The sequence below is a fragment of the Myotis lucifugus genome, unplaced genomic scaffold (assembly GCF_000147115.1).
Source record: "Myotis lucifugus unplaced genomic scaffold, Myoluc2.0 scaffold_257, whole genome shotgun sequence".
Lineage (NCBI taxonomy): Eukaryota > Metazoa > Chordata > Mammalia > Chiroptera > Vespertilionidae > Myotis > Myotis lucifugus.
The window spans coordinates 544665-561098 of record NW_005871305.1 but is presented as its reverse complement, the minus strand read 5'-3'; the positions used below and the strand labels follow the sequence as shown (position 1 = coordinate 561098).

The 16434-nt window shown below is 39.2% G+C and overlaps 1 protein-coding gene across 3 annotated transcripts in view; it reads right to left on the bottom strand.

Annotated features, from left to right (window-relative positions):
- Positions 1 to 16434, bottom strand: part of RUNDC3B (RUN domain containing 3B) — a 98839-nt gene that overhangs the window by 34791 nt on the left and 47614 nt on the right. For all 3 annotated transcript variants that reach the window (XM_006099064.3, XM_006099066.3, XM_006099067.3), the window contains one exon: positions 13429 to 13514. In XM_006099064.3, the coding sequence (XP_006099126.1) occupies positions 13429 to 13514 (86 nt within the window). The remainder of the gene's footprint in view (positions 1 to 13428; positions 13515 to 16434) is intronic.

Sequence of the window (16434 nt, the reverse complement as noted above, 5' to 3'; positions counted from 1 at the left end):
CCAAGGTTATGTAACGAATGAATCAAAATAAAGTCTAAGGTGACTAATCCAAAATGATAAGGTATACACTAAAAAAGTTCTCTTTCTTTTGTTGAAAATATTTTTTGTTCTAAAGAAAACATTTTTATATGAAGGATTTAACCAAAACAGTGTACTGAATTGCAAAAACATAAATATTGAAAGTACCAAGGTGAAAAATATATATGACTTCCATTTAAAGTTTTATATATAAGCGGGGGGGGGGGGGGCAGACTAGAAAGGAGTCAATGGGGGGAAAAGGGAACATCTATAATACTTTCAATAAAGATATTTTTTAAAAGAAGTTCTGTATTTTAGAAGCAAATGAGAATTGTAAAGTACTATTTGATATGACTGTAAGCTGGAAGAAAAGCCTCTATTTTTTTTTATTAGGCATACTTTTTCCAATTACTTTTTTTTTTTTTCGAATTAAAGAGTCACATTTATTGCAATCCGGGACTATGAGGGGCCATTCCCAAATCTCATAGCAGCTATTTGGTCACAGTTCCAGGGTTATATAGGCAAAAAATCACAAAGGTATTGATTACATCTCAGGGTTTGGAATGAGGAACCTGGCTCACAAACTGTAAAAAGCAGATTACAGAAGCAGAATTAAGCATGTTAATTACAGTTTTGGGTCAGGGTCACTGAATTGACAGAAACACATCATCTGGGACCGCTGGGTTGACAGGAACGCATTATCTAGAGCCCTCGGGTCTTGAACCACTGAGTTGGCCGGAAGTCATTATCTAGAGCCATCGAGGCAATTTAGAGTAATTGCACTGTCCTGGTCTTAGGACCACTGAGTCAACTGGAACGCACCATCTGTGGCCACTAAAACAATTTAGGATCATTGTGTTGTCCTGTTTCCAGGTACAGAAGAATGTGCTCTCTAAAACCAGTAAGATAACAATCAATGGAATAGTCACGTCACAATCAATAAGGCATTCAATCAAATGGGATGACTTATACAATTTAGAAAATCAAAGTAACTTTTATATTGTTAAGCCAAACAACAGGTTTAGAGTTAAACTACAGTTTCCACCTGGAATGGTTGCTACCATACTTCAATTTCATTTTAATACACACATATATATACAGTTGAAGGTCAGCAATTCTCTTAGAGCAGGGATGATTGAAGGTTGGAGTCTCTATCTTTCATGCCCATAGGCCCACTCATGGTCCCCAAGGAGCCTTTGCTGAATTGAGATTCCTGGTTCTCTGTTCTGACACTGTCATGCGTGCTCCTCTATGTGCACTTCCCCTCATTGTGATAAGTCCACTTGGAGTCTGTGGCTCCTAATTAGACCTGGAGGTCAAGGCTGTATCAGCTTGTTTCCAAGAACCTTGCATTAGTGTTTGGCGAGAATTATATTTTCTTGTTGGATTGATCCCTTTATCATTATATAATCTTTTTGTCCCTTATTATAACCTTTGTTTTGAAATCTACTTTGTCTGATATAAGTATTGCTACTCCGGCTTTCTTTTACATTTCCACTTGCATGAAATATATTTTTCTATCCCTTTACTTTCAGTCTCTGTGTGTCTTTTGATCTGAAGTAGGCCTCTTGTAGACAGCATATGTATGGGTTTTGTTTTCACATCCATTCAGCTACCTTGTCTTTCAATTGGAACATTTAAGCCATTTACATATAAAGTGATTATTAATAGATATGTATTTATTGCCATTTTATTCTTTATAACTATGTCCCTTGTTGTGTTTTTTATTTCTTTTTTTAAAATTTTGTTTTATTGCTTAAAGTATTACAAAGAGTATTGTTATGCCCAGATTTCAAGATCCCCAAGAAACCACATCAGGGAGCCAGCCAATCCGATGCAAAAGCCTAAGAATCTGTATTTCAAGCTAGCTTGAGCTCCCCGTCCACCAGACTCACCGACACAATGACAAGCCAAGTGGCGAAGAGAGAGAACCCCGCCTAGAGACGGGTTTTAAAGGGGGGGTTGGAGTAAGGGGAGGAGAAAGGACTGTGCTCTGCCGATTGGCCAGGCGCAAGTCGATGTCTTGTTCCTGGGTGTGGCTAGCAGAGTCTTAGACTTCCGGGAAGAAGCTCCTTGCCAAGCATGTGGCCAAGGTAAGATGGAGGACGTAGCCCTTACCCTGGGGCAAGATGGAGGGCGTAGCCTTTACCCTGGGGCAAGGTGGAGGGCCTAGCCCTCGCCCTTTCAAGTATTACATATGTCTCCTTTTTTTCCCCCTTGACCTTCCCCCAGCCTCCCCTGTCGTGTATGACTCCCTCCACATTCTGCGTGGAGTAGGGTTCGGTATCTGAAAGAGGGGCCGCACACAAATGAGAGAGAAATGACACGAGATAATTTTGAAATATTGGGGGACCAGGTGGGCAAGTCCCGAAGGACTTCCACCGATGCTCAGGCCGCTCCAATCTTTTATTGAGCTTGGAGTAGCCTTAGGTAAAGGAGATTTCAATGACACACAGATCAGCAGACAGTTTCTAGGAATAGACAGAGTATCTGATTAGCTCATCTGTAGACAATTTCCAGGAATAGGCAGGGTATCTGATCAACAATAATCAACAAGGATCTACACAAATATCTAATGAATTCAGTGAGCTAAGGTGGGGATAATGCTTTAGCTACCATTATCTAGATTAACTGGGTGGTGTCTAAATTAACTGGGTGGTGCACAGCCCTGACCTTTGCTAGGACTTTCAAAGGTTACTAGCTTTTGGAGGTCTCTGTCTATACTCAGCTAGTGAAGACAGTAAATGGTTTCCTGCACTCCCCTACCCCCCAGTGTCTTGTGTCCATTGGTTATGCTTATATGCATGCATACAAGTCCTTCGGTTGATCTCTTACCGCCCCCGCCCCAACCCTCCCCGGCCTTCCCGCTGTAGTTTGACAGTCTGTTCGATGCTGCTCTGCCTCCGTATCTATTTTTGTTCATCAGTTTATAATGGTCTTTATTATCCATAAATGAGTGAGATCATATGGTATTTTTATTTCGTTGATTGGCTTATTTCACTTAGAGTAATGCTCTCCAGTTCCATCCATGCTGTTGCAAATGGTAAGAATTCCTTCTGTAGTAAGCATCCTGTGGGGCACGGTGATGCAGTCTCCCTAACCACCTGAGGTAGGTGCCCCAGGAGTGTCCCTTGTATAGTTATGTGAACCTTCCTGTTGTAGTTTAGTGTTTATTGCTGTTGGCCTTTCCATGAGTAACACTGGCCCTCGGGCCGGCTAATTGTAGGGATTGACACCAAACACAGTGTAAGAGCTGCTGTGCAGGGGCTAACCCACACAGCACATTTGGCTCCCGCAGGGTCTGGTGCCTGCAGGTATCTTTTTGGTTATGCCACTTGTGGAGCTTATCAGATTGTGCTCTGTTGTGATCTGAAGACAGCCAGTGGGTGTGCTGGTTCTGAGGCCTCTTGGGAGGGACTCCAGTAAAGGTCAATGTCAGATACTGCTTGTGACCAGCCCTGGACGACCTATTAGGAGATACAAAGCAATCCACAGTAGGTGGTTGCCTCTGCTGGTTCTGGGTGCCCAGGGTGTATACCGAGGCTTCCACCAGTAACAAACCTAGGATAGGTCAGCAAAAGGCCCCAGGCACCCTGAGATCTGCCTCTACTCCTCAGCTACTTGTTAGGCCCAGCCATCAAAAGAGCCTCTGGTGGTAAGCGAGTAGCCTGAGGTAAGTTCTGATTCACCAGTTAGGGGCATGTGGTGTTCACTAGGTTGATTAGTTACCTTTCTTACCCCACATATAATTCAATAAGCCTTAACATTTTTTTAAACAGTTTTATTAAGATATAGTTTGCATAATTCACCATTTAAATACAATTCAATGGTTTTGAGTATATTCAAGATATTTTCATTACCCCCGCAAAATAGCATGCAGTCATCAGCACACACCCCATTCCTCCAATACCTCTCATCCTCCCACCCTCCCCCAGCCCTACCCACACAACCACTGACCTACTTTGTATAGATTTACTTATTCTGAAGATTTCATGTCAATGAAATCATATACTAATCTTGTCTTTTGTGACTGGCTCCTTGACAATGTAATGTTTTTAAAATTCATGTTGTAGCATGCACTTCATGTTGTAGCATGCACTTCATGTTGTAGCATGTACTTCATTTCTTTAAAAAAAATTTTTTTTAACAAGTAGTTTATGTAAACAACAAGATGCTTGACTTGAAGAAAAACTACCTAGGACTCATTTCTTTTAGAGTCATTTATCCCTATTTAAAGATATGTTGCCCTGCATGTAACAGCTATATACAAAAAAAGTTATAAAACTGCCCACCCAGTATGGCTCAGTTGGTGGAGCATTGTCCCATGCACCAAGAGGTCGCCTGTTGGATTCCTGGTTAGGGCACATGCCCAGGTTGTGGCCTCAATCCCCAGTAGAAAGTGTGCAGGAGGCAGCTGATCAATGTTTCTCTCTCATTGATGTTTCTATCTCTCTTCTCTCCCTCTTCCTTCCTCTCTCTCAAAAATCATTTTCTTTATTATAAAACTGTCCTTGGTTTTACAATAATAAATGAAAAACATTAAAATTCTTCAATCAAACAAGGTATGAAAAGATTTATAAGTTCCTTTTTTATTAAATAGTGAAAGCAAATTAGCCTACTGGAATCTATAATAATAAAAGGGTAAGATGCAAATTGACCAAACGGCCAAACAGTGGAACAACCATCCGGTCGACCTTCCGGACGAAGCTGGAGCTGCAAAGGCCGAGGCAGCTGGGGCTGCAAGGGCCTACCTACTCTTGCACAAATTTTGTGCATCGGGCCTCTAGTATAAAGATAAAAGTTAAATGAGCCTGAGCATAAAGAAAATAGGGTATTTTCACTGTACTAGCATTTTTTCCATCCCATCTTCATTTGATATACAATAAAGGAATGAAGAGAGGAAAAAATGAAAGAATAGAGAAAACTATGCTGTAGCAGTCAGATGTGGTAGAACCAAACTGCAGTTTTCTAACTGAGAATGTATACTTGGTCTGGAGTAAAGTAGCATATTCCCTCTTTAGTAGACAACTGCTGTCTGCTGCTAGAACACATCAATTTTATTTTCATCCTTGATTTCCAACTATGTAGGAGTAATTGTTTCACTGGTTGGCTGCCCTTCATATGGGAATCTAATCTGCCTTATTGAAAAATACTGGAGTTCAAAAGAGGCTTTCATTAATTTAAGTCTTACAATGCACCACAGAACTATCTTACCCCACCACCTTCAAATTAACATGACCTTTGTTCTCAGTTTTGACTCCTTGCATGTCACAAAAGCATCATCTGGTCCATACCCAATGAGCACACAAGACAAGGAGTAGCAAAAAAGCACATTTCTTTTTATGGCTGAAAAACATTCCACCGTATGGAATAAACATTTTATTTATTCATTTATTAGTTGATGGGCATTGGGGTTATTTACAGCTTTGGGCTATTTTGAATAATGCTACTACAAACATTTACGTATACATTTTTGTGTGTATGTATGTGAATATGTTTTCCATTCTCTTGGTGATGCCTTTCTCTCTCTCCTTCTCTCTCCCCCACCCCCCTGTACCTCCTTCTGGGTCATATGATAACTCTATGTTTAACCTTTTGAGAAATTGCCAGACTTTTCCAAAGGGGCTGCATCATTTTGCTTTTCCACCATCAATGTATGAGGATTACAAATTTTCCACATTTGTTATTATGTATTCTTTTTTTTTTAGGATGAGAGAATTATTGATGTGAGAAACATTTTTCAGTTACCTCCTGTACATGCCCCAACTGGGAATTGAACCTGCAACCTTTTGGTGCACAGGACAACATTCCAACCAGCTGTGCCACCTGGCCAGGGCATTGTGTTCTTTTGATTTTAGCCATCTTAGTGGGTGGGCAGTAATATCTCATTGTGGTTTTGATTTGAAATAGAAACATCAATGATGAGAGAGAATCACTGATCAGCTGCCTCCTGCACGCCCCCCACCCCCGCCCCACACATACATACACACACTGGGGACTGAGCCCACAACGCGTTGATTGTGCCCTGACAGAGAATTGAACTGTGATCTCCTGGTTCATAGGTCAATGCTCAACCACTGAGCCACACTGGCCGAGCCAAAAGTACCTTTAGGTGTTTACTTTTTTATCTTAATAAAGTGAAACTTTTAAACAGATTCAGATTTCAAAAGTCTTTCTTGGTTCTTGAAAGATGTAATAACTTATCACTATTCTATCTACTTTTCTATAATTGAGAAAAGTGTATATATATTTTACAAATATTTTTATTGATTTTAGAGAGGAAGGGAGAGGAAGAGAGAGATAGAAACATCAATGATGAGAGAGAATCACTGATTGGCTGCCTCCTGCACGCCCTCTGCTAGGGATCAAGCCCATAACCTAGGCATGTGCCCTGAACTGTGACTTCTGGTTCATAGGTCAGCGCTCAACCACTGAGCCACACTGACTGGGTGAGAAGTGTTTATCAACATTTTTTTGTCACTTCATAATAGCTTGATAATTTATTTTTAAAATCATTTTTATTTTTTTATTACAGTTTAAATACAACATTATATTAGTTTCAGGTGTACACCCTAGTATTAGACAATATATAACTAACTGATCATCCTAATAAATCTAGTACCCATCTGACACCATACATAGTTATTAGGATATTACTGACTATAGTCCCTATGCTGTATTTTACATCCCCATAAATATTCTGTAACAACTAATTTGTACTTATTCACCTTCACCTTTTCCACCCATCCCCCCAACCTTTCTCCCATCTAGCAACCATCATCTATGAATCTGTTTCAGTTCTACTCCTTCATTTATTTTGTTTTTTAGATTCATTTGTTGATAGATATGTATTTATTGGCATTTTATTGTTCATATTTTTTATCTTTTCTTCTTCTTCTTCTTAAGGAAGAACCTTTAACATTTCATGTAATACTGACTTGGTGGTGATGAACTCCTTTAACTCTTCCATGTCTGAGAAGCTCTTTATATATCCTTCGGTTCTAAATGATAGCTTTTCTGGGTAATCTTGGTTATAGGCCCTTGCTTTTTATCACTGTGAATATTTCTTGCCAATCCCTTCTGGCCTGCAAAATTTTGGTTGAGAAATCAGCTGATAGTCTTATTGGAGCTCCTTTGTAGGTAACTAGCTGCTTTTCTCTTGCTGCTTTTAAGATTCTCTTTGTCTTTAACCTTTTGCATTTTAAAAAATATGTTTTGATTGATTTTAGAAGAGAGGAAGGAAGAGGAAAATAGAGATAGAAACATTGATGTGAGAGAGAATCATTGATTGGTTGCCTCCCACACACACCCCAACTGGGGATCAAACTCACAACCTGGCAACCTGTGAATCCAACTGGCAACCTTTCAGTCCACGGGACAGCACCCCACCAACTGTGCCACACTGGCCAGGGCAAGTTAACTATGATGTAAGCCTCTTAATGTAAGCTTCTTTGGGATCATCTTGTTTGGGACTTTTTGTAGTTCCTGGACTTATTTGTCTATTTCCTTCACCAGGTTAGGGAAGTTTTCTGTCATTTTTTCAAATATGTTTTCAATATCTTTCTCTCTCTCCTCTCCTTCCAGCAACCCTCTGATGTGAACATTGGTATGCTTGAAGTTGTTCCAGAGGCTACTTACACTATCTTCATTTTTTAAAATTCTTTTTTCTTGTTGTTCTGATTGGGTGTTTTTTGCTTCCTTATATTCCAAATCACTGATTTGACTCTCAGCTTCATTCAGTCTATTGTTGATCCCCTGGAAATTATTCATTTCAGTTAGTGTATTCTTCATTTCTGACTGGTTCATTTTTATGGTTTCCATGTCATTTTTTATGGTTCCCATGCCCTTATTTATGCTATTGAAATTCTAAGTTCAACCACTTCCCCCATAAGTTCATTGAGCATCCTTATAAATCAGTGTTTTGAACTCTGTATCTAGTAGATTGCTTGTCTCCATTTTGTTCAGTTCTTTTTCTAGAATTTTGCTCTGTTCTTTCCTTTGGGATGTGTTTCTTAGTCTCCTCATTTTGTAGCCTCCCTGTGTTTGTTTCTATGTATTAGGTGGAGCTGCTGTGTCTGTTTTGGTATAGTGGCCTGATGTAGTAGGTGCCATAGAGTATCCAGTGGCAGAGCCTCCCCGATCACCTGAGCTGGGAACTCCAGATATGCCCCTTTCCCCATGTGATCTGTGTACAGCAACCATGTCAAACTCAGCCCACAGGCCACATGCCTTGTTTATTTGGCCTGTGTTAGCCTTTAAGTTTGACATGCGTGGTATACACTCTCCTCTTGTAGATGAGCCTTGATTTATGTTGGCATGTAATTGGAGGGATTCACCCTCAGGACAATCGGCTGCAATGACTGGCTTCGACCAACCACCATGGAGGATAGCTATGCAGAGGCCTGCCCCTCAGAGCAGGACTTACTTCAGCAGCATTTTGGTACCTGCTAATTCCGCATCTTGAGTGTGACACTGTGGAGGTGTTTCGGTGGTTCTTCAACATGGTCTGAAGCTGTCCACTGGGTGTGCTGTCCCAGGAGGGGACAAGGTCATGTGAAGGTCAGCCGCCACCTGTGTCTGACCAGTGCCACCTGGCTTGAGCTACAAAGTGATTTTCAGATGGCTGCTACTTGTGCTGGGCTTGGAGGTGCTCAGGAGAGGCCTACCTGCTAACCACAGCCATTGTTGCTAATGCTGGGCCTGGAGCCATTCAGCAAGAGGTGCAGGGCACACTTGGGCCAGATATGCTTGTTTGAGAGATTTTAGAAAAGTATGAAGCATGAGCAAAGACAGATCATTTGTATGGAAAAGCCACTGAAAATAGCTTCAGTGGGCCCAAAAGTTAGGTGGGGGAGACGGGGGGGGCGGGGAGGTCTCAGGAAATCACCAGGGAAGGGCAAACAGCAATAGCCAGGTTGATAGAGACTCAGATATGTTGCCCACCTGCTGAGATGGAGAGATTATCTAAGAACTGTGGCCTTTGCCTATACTTCTGTCTGGAAGAAAGCTGCTCCACTGCCCCCTGCTCCTGTCCTGATGCCTGGCAATTCAGTTCCTTCCTATATGACTCTAGTGCCTTTTGAGCTGCTACCCAAACACTGGAGCTCAGAGGAAACGAGTTAAAGTAAGTCTGTATATGGGCCCTTTAAGAGGAACTGCCTAGGACTCCAGCAGCCCTCTGTCTCACTCAGCCTCAATCCCCACAAGTTTTTACAGCCAGAAATTATGGAGATTTCTCTTCCCAGCACTGGAACCCTGGGCTTGAAAGCCTAGTGTGAGACTGATACCCCTCACTCCTCAGAGGAGACCTCTGCAGGGGAGATATATCTCCTGCTTTTTAACTACCACATGTGGGTGTGGGACCAACCTGTTCCATGTCTCTGCCCTTTCTACCAGTCTCAATGTGGCTTCTTTTTTAAAATCCCTAGTTGTAAGACTTATATTCAGCTAGATTTCAGGTGGTTCTTTTTTTTTTTTTTTTTAAATATATTTTATTGATTTTTTACAGAGAGGAAGGGAGAGGGATAGAGAGTCAGAAACATCGATGAGAGAGAAACATCGATCAGCTGCCTTCTGCACATCCCGCACTGGGGATGTGCCCGCAACCCAGGTACATGCCCTTGACTGGAATCGAACCTGGGACCTTTCAGTCCGCAGGCCGACGCTCTATCCACTGAGCCAAACCGGTTTCGGCTTCAGGTGGTTCTTAATGATGGTTGTTCTGTAGTTTAGTTGTAATTTTGATATGGTTATAGGAGGATGTGAGTACTGTGTGTATCTACCCTGTCATCTTGACTAGAAGTCTATCTAGCTTGGTAATTTTTAAAGTTTAATTTTTTAAAAATATATTTTATTGATTTTTCACAGAGAGGAAGGGAGGGGGATAGAAAGCCAGAAACATCGATGAGAGAGAAACATCGACCAGCTGCCTCCTGCACACTTCCCACTGGGGATGTGCCCACAACCAAGGTACATGCCCTTGACCGGAATCGAACCTGGGACCCTTGAGTCCACAGGCTGACGCTCTATCCACTGAGCCAAACCGGGTAGGGCTTTAAATTTTAATTTTACATTTTACTCCTCTTACCCCTACTTTAATATTGAGAAAATGAACATTTCTTCTGAAGACAACTGTTGTCATTAATTAAGGTACTGTGGTGCAATTACAAAGTAATAAATAGGTCTCTATAACGTTTTTTTTAAATCCTCCCCCAAGGATATTTTTTTTCCCATTGATTTTTAGAGGAGTGGAGGGAGGGAGAGGGGGAGAGTGGAACATCAATGTGATAGAGACACATCAATTGGTTGCCTCCCGCACACACCCTGACTGGCGCCAGAGAATGAACCTGCAACCCAGGTACATACCCTTGACCTGAAATTGAACACATGACCCTTGGTCCGTGGGCAGACGCTCTACCAATGAGCAACACCAGCCAGGACTAGCTTAACTTTTCTAATTATTTTTCAGCCTGTGGGTGTGGGAAAATTAAAACTTTGAGCAAATTATTTCAGCTTTTACCTTACTTCCCTATCCCTAGGTCTTCCCAGTAACCTATTAAAACAATCCCCACGCCATTTTATTTTATTTTTTTTAGTTTAGATTCTAATATTGACTCTGCCCATTTCCCAACTCTATTTCCCAATAACATCCCAACCCCTATATGATTACATCATGAAACTCTTCAAGGATTTTGTTTCAATTGCTCACCAAGACATCCTCCACCTTAGTAAAAAGATCACATGGATTTCTCTAATACTTTAGCATATCATCATTTGCTCAAGATGAGGATTTACTGTGTTTGTTTCCCACAGTTCCTCCACCCAATCTTATCCCTGGATTTTCACTGATTAGTACTTCAGGCTGGCCTGTGTTAGCTCATGTAGCTCCTCCTTCTGTACTGGGGCAAAAACTTGTATCACCATTGTAAAGGATGTCATTACTCTTTATCTGTGAAGAGTGGAACAAGAAGAAATCACTCGATTCAGATAATCTCAAGATTTCGAAAGGATTAGAGATCATTTCTCATTTCTACAGCACTTATGTCAGAGAGCATCCAGACAAAAGGTAGGGTGTAACTATTCTTTCTAATAGTTTGCTTGTGTTTTATAAACCTAAACTTCCAAATAGGTATGTTTTGGCTAGAAATTCACAATTATGTTTATTTATAATTAAGAAATTTATTTGGTTTGATTTTAGTAAAAAAAAAGTATAGTAAACATAGCTAAAAGAAGGCCGTCTTTTCAAAACTTCATTTTTAAGCTAACTTCTAAAATAAGAATTCTAAAATAACTTCCTACTTAGTTCCTTTCTTGAGAATTACAGAGCCATTATATTGACATTGAAATATTGTGTGTGTGTGTGTACTGGTTTATGTGTATGAACATAAACTAAGGCGTGTTTCTGTTTGAATAATATATGTTTATATATTGTTGCAAGAATATTTGTACTTCATGAACTTTTTTAGAGCTGAATCATTTCCTTTTTATTAAAAAAACATACCTAACACCTAAGAACAAGACAAAAAGCATTTCCCTTTAAATATTTAAACTACTCATTGTAAAAATAGTCTATTCAAGAATTATTTCTACCCCACCCAACTGAATAAACTAAGAAACAAGACTAACAACTTAGAGATATTATTAATGCTTTAACTTCTAGTTAGAAAAGACTATCATAATTTTAATATAATCTTGTTATTGCCCAGGACAGTGGTCGGCAAACTCATTAGTAAGCAGAGCCAAATATCAACAGTACAACGACTGAAATTTCTTTTGAGAGCCAAATTTTTTAAACTTAAACTATATAGGTAGGTACATTGTTATTAACTTAATTAGGGTACTCCTAAGGCTTAGGAAGAGCCACACTCCAGGGGCCAAAGAGCCGCATGTGGCTCGGGAGCCGCAGTTTGCCGACTACGGGCCTAGGAGATGATTACTGTATAAACTTGGTTTTCATTTCATTAATTTAGGATTTTTAGGTTTGATCTATAATTTTCTGATACTATTTTTATTTTCAAAAGTATTTTCAACATTTATCTTTCATAATTAAATCTACTAGCAATGATAAATAAAAGAAATAAGAAACAAATGTTTTATGTCATAAAGTTCATTGGAGTATCATATTGCTTTAAAGAAAAGTCAGTACGTATATATCAGATTTACTTTATGCAGAATATCTCATAATAAATGCCCAGATTTTTTTCCAAATCCAAAATAAAAAATACTGCATCAGGACATGAAAATTAAGATTCTAGATATATGCTTTCTTTATATTTCTGCCTAATTTTCTCTATCAAAACTGGTTTAGAGCTGTTTCACTCTTTTCTTCTCTTTCATGGTTAATAAGTATGGCAATTTAAAAATGTCTAAGGCAGTGTGTCTGATAGAACCTTCTATGAGGAAGCAATGTTCTATTATTTGTGCTAATTTGGTATCCATAAGCCACACATAGCTATTGAACACCTGAATTGTTCAATACAGCAACTGAACTAAATTAGTAATTTTATTTAATTTTAACTAATTTTAATTTACATAACTAAATTTATTTTAATTTTTTATATGTTATTAGTGGCTACTGTACTGAATAGTACATGTCTATGGCATTTAAATTATTGAGTATTTTCATTTACAAATACTTTTGAAATAGAGAAAAGTGTTTTTTAACAATAGCTATAAACATAAATTAGTAGACCTCTGAGCTTAATAGGAATGACTCTTTTCCTAATATGAACCCTCTTTTTACTACCAAAAAAATTATTAATAATAAAGTCAACAAAGTCCTGTTTTTCACATGGCACAATATATCACCTCATAAGTTTATATAAACGCGCGCACGCGCGCACACAGACACATACACACACACACACACACACACACACACACACACATACTGGTACAGGCTGCCCTAAAAAGACAATCAGGCAGTCATTAATTATAAATATATATGTGAATTATATACATATTTATAATAAGTAAATAAATATAAACATAAAAATATATGTGAATTAAAGAAGTGAATGGTCCACGTATATTTTTTATAAGCAAAGAAATAAATGATGTAGTGAGGAAAGAAAAGGAATGCTGTAGAATTTAGTGTATTTTTCTTCAAATTGGCCAGGGAAAAGTTTGTTTAAAGAATGAAACTGCAATTGTCAAAAAAGTGAGAATTAGAAGTAATTTTAAAAGATTTATTCCAGGCACAATGTGAAGCCTGGAAAGATAAACCATGGTAGATATATGTTTAGTTGATAAACTTCAGTTTCCTGAGAAGACAGTGAATTTATCTGAGTAGTATGAAAAGAAGGAAATAATGAGGACTTTAGAAAGGAACGAGTCTTCATTCTATTCTTATTTCTAAGTCTTTAGGTGTTTCTTTTAAGGATATATTTGAAAATTAAAAGGATTTTAAACCTGGTTGTTTTGAAGTCTCTCAGAGCTGTAGAGATGTATTCAGATAAATGTTTTTCCATGAGTGCAACTCTGATCCAGGCTCTACCCTAAAAGGAAGAAGAAAGAATCAAACATGTGGAAAAAAATTGAAATCAAAACATATTTTGCTTAATATAAGCATTTTAATATGTAAATATTATCAATTATCATCCAAAATATATATTTGATAAAGACTAAAAAATTTTAAGTAGATAATAGGTAAATTTTGATTATATATAGCATATATTTTATTTCTCTGAAGGTATAGGGTTAAGCATGTCAGATTAACTTCCTGTCCTCTGAAGAAACAGAACCATTGATACTGAGCTAGTTGGATTAGAGACTTTTTTTGAATCAAAGAATGTAATCAGAAGACTTATGTTCTATTTCTATACCCAAATCAACATGCTAAGTAAAATGATTCCCCTTAAAAAACAAGAGGAACAGAGTGCATTCTCTTTAATAAAAAACACTTTCATTCAACTTGTTTAAGAAAATTTCTCACCTATCTTTCCAGAGGGAGGGTTTAGACAACTAATAATGAACCAAATTTCATTATCATGCATCCTAATCTTGAGTTTCTGAATTTGGTACCACCATAACATTATAAAAACCTGTTACCAAATTTTTAGACCAGGAAGAACAATCACACAACAAAAATATCCCAGAAGCATATTCTAGCACAAAATCACAGAAACAGACAATTCTGACTAAATGTGATCATTTATTTTTACTTAGAAAAGGGATAACATCATTCAATAGTTGGGACTGACCAATTAATTGTTTTATAATCCAAAGAGATTATAAAAAAAAAGATTGCATTTGTAGTGAGAACTTTAAAATTCAATTACTTTCATTTTTACTGAACCTTTTCACAAATCTCCAGAAAGTCCAAAAAGATCAACTATGTAGAAAATCAAAACAGTGCAATGACAGCTGAGAATCAAGATGACACTGATCAATATATATTATGGTTGACTACCAGTATGGAGGTAGGGGAGCATTCTTTAGAAATGACTCCAACTCTGGTAAATTCACCAGGCTCTTAGATAGGAGGGATAAAAAAGGAGTCAAATCTAGACAGTGATGAAACAGGCTTGGAGCAGCAGTGTTGTCCAAGCTCAAAACCCTTTTAGCTCCGCCCAGGGCTCACTCCCTTGTTCTTGCTGAGTAAGCCTAGGGGAACCTACACTTCACTGTAGCTGGATGGAATAGTAGAAGGAAGAGGCAAACCACTGGCTAGCAGTCTCAAGATTCTTAAAATTTCATTTAAAAGACATGGAGACTAGTAGTGGTAGCTTGAGTCAAAAGGCCAGAATTTCACCAAAACAGAAGCAAGGAAAAGTTGCTAGATAAGAAATGTGGGGAAAGTCCTGCTTCCTCATTTATTAATTTCAATCCATACAAAACTGGGCCAAACCTAGTTTCCAGTTCTTGGATGTTTGTGGAATTCTGTTATTGTGATAATAAATTGTGATAATTTTTAAAGTATTTTTTTATTGATTTACTAGAGGCCCAGTGCATGAAATTCGTGCTCGGGGGTGTGTGTCCCTCAGCCCAGCCTTCACCCTTTCCAATCTGGGACATCCCTCTCACAATCCAGGACTGCTGGCTCCCAACCGCTCGCCTGCCTGCCTGCCTGATTGCCCTGAACTGCTTCCGCCTACAGCCTGATCACCCCCTAACCACTCCCCTGCCAGCCTGATCGACGCCTAACTGCTCCCCTGCTGGCCCGATTGCCCCTAACTGCCCTCCCCTGCTGGCCTGGTCCCTCCCAACTGTCCTCGCCTACAGGCCTGGTCTCCCCTAACTGCCCTCCGCTGCAGGCCTGATCGCCCCCAACAGCCCTCCCTTGCAGGCCTGATCACCCACAACTGCCCTTCCCTGCTGGCCATCTTTGACCACATGGGGGCGACCATCTTGTGTGTTGGAGTGATGGTCAATTTGCATATTGCCTCTTTATTATATAGGCTAGAGAAAGGAGGAAGGGAGAGAGAAAAACACTGATGTGAGAGCAAAACATCAATTAGCTGCCTCCTGCAGGCCCCCTACCGAGGATCGAGCCTGCAACCTGGGCATGTACTCCAAAAGGAAATTGAACCAACAACCTTTTGGTGCATGGGATGACACCCAACCAACTGAGCCACACCGGCTAGGGCTAAATTGTGATGATGTTTAACAGTTTCTTTTCTTTCAACAAAAGAATTTTTACTAGTACAGAAGATAAACAGACCATTTATAAAAGTTTGGGGGCCATGGAATGAGAAAGTAGGTTTAACATTTCAGACTTTTCCAGTTAGATAATGGTGAACCATGAAGGTTGTTGTTGTTTTTTCCCAGAGACACAAATATTAATTTGTTTGTCACTAAAGTTCTTTGGGGAAAAAAGTTAAAAGTAGTCAACACTTCGTGTGTGTGTGTGTGTGTGTGTGTGTGTGTATGTGTGTGTGTGTAAAAGGTGAAAGAGTTAAGAAGCATAAATTGGTAACTACAAAATAGTCATGGGTGTAATGTATAGCATAAGAAATATAGTCAATAACACAATAATATGTATGGTGCCAGATGGGTGTATGGTGCTAGAATTATCAGGGTGATCCCTTCACAAGTTATATAAATCACTGAGTTGTACAGCTGAAACTAATAAAATACTGTATCTGTAAAAAAAAAAAAAAAGCAAGGAAGGAAGTCCCATGGTCCTGGGAAAACTGATGGCTGATTACTATAATATAAACGAAAGGAGTAAAGATGCTGGATCAAAGAGTATGTATATCTTTAACGTTAGTAGATAAGGCCAAATCATTTTTCCAACTTGCTTTCTACAAATTTACAGATAATAGGGTTCAGAACATGCTACCTCAAAATGTGGATCTTAAGGTGAAAAAGTTTGAGGTCACTCTGATCTACCTTGCCCCCATCCTTTTTCCCTCAAAGCAAGAGATAAATCTCCCAGGTGAAAGGTAACTTCCCTGTGCCAGGGGAAGGGAGGCC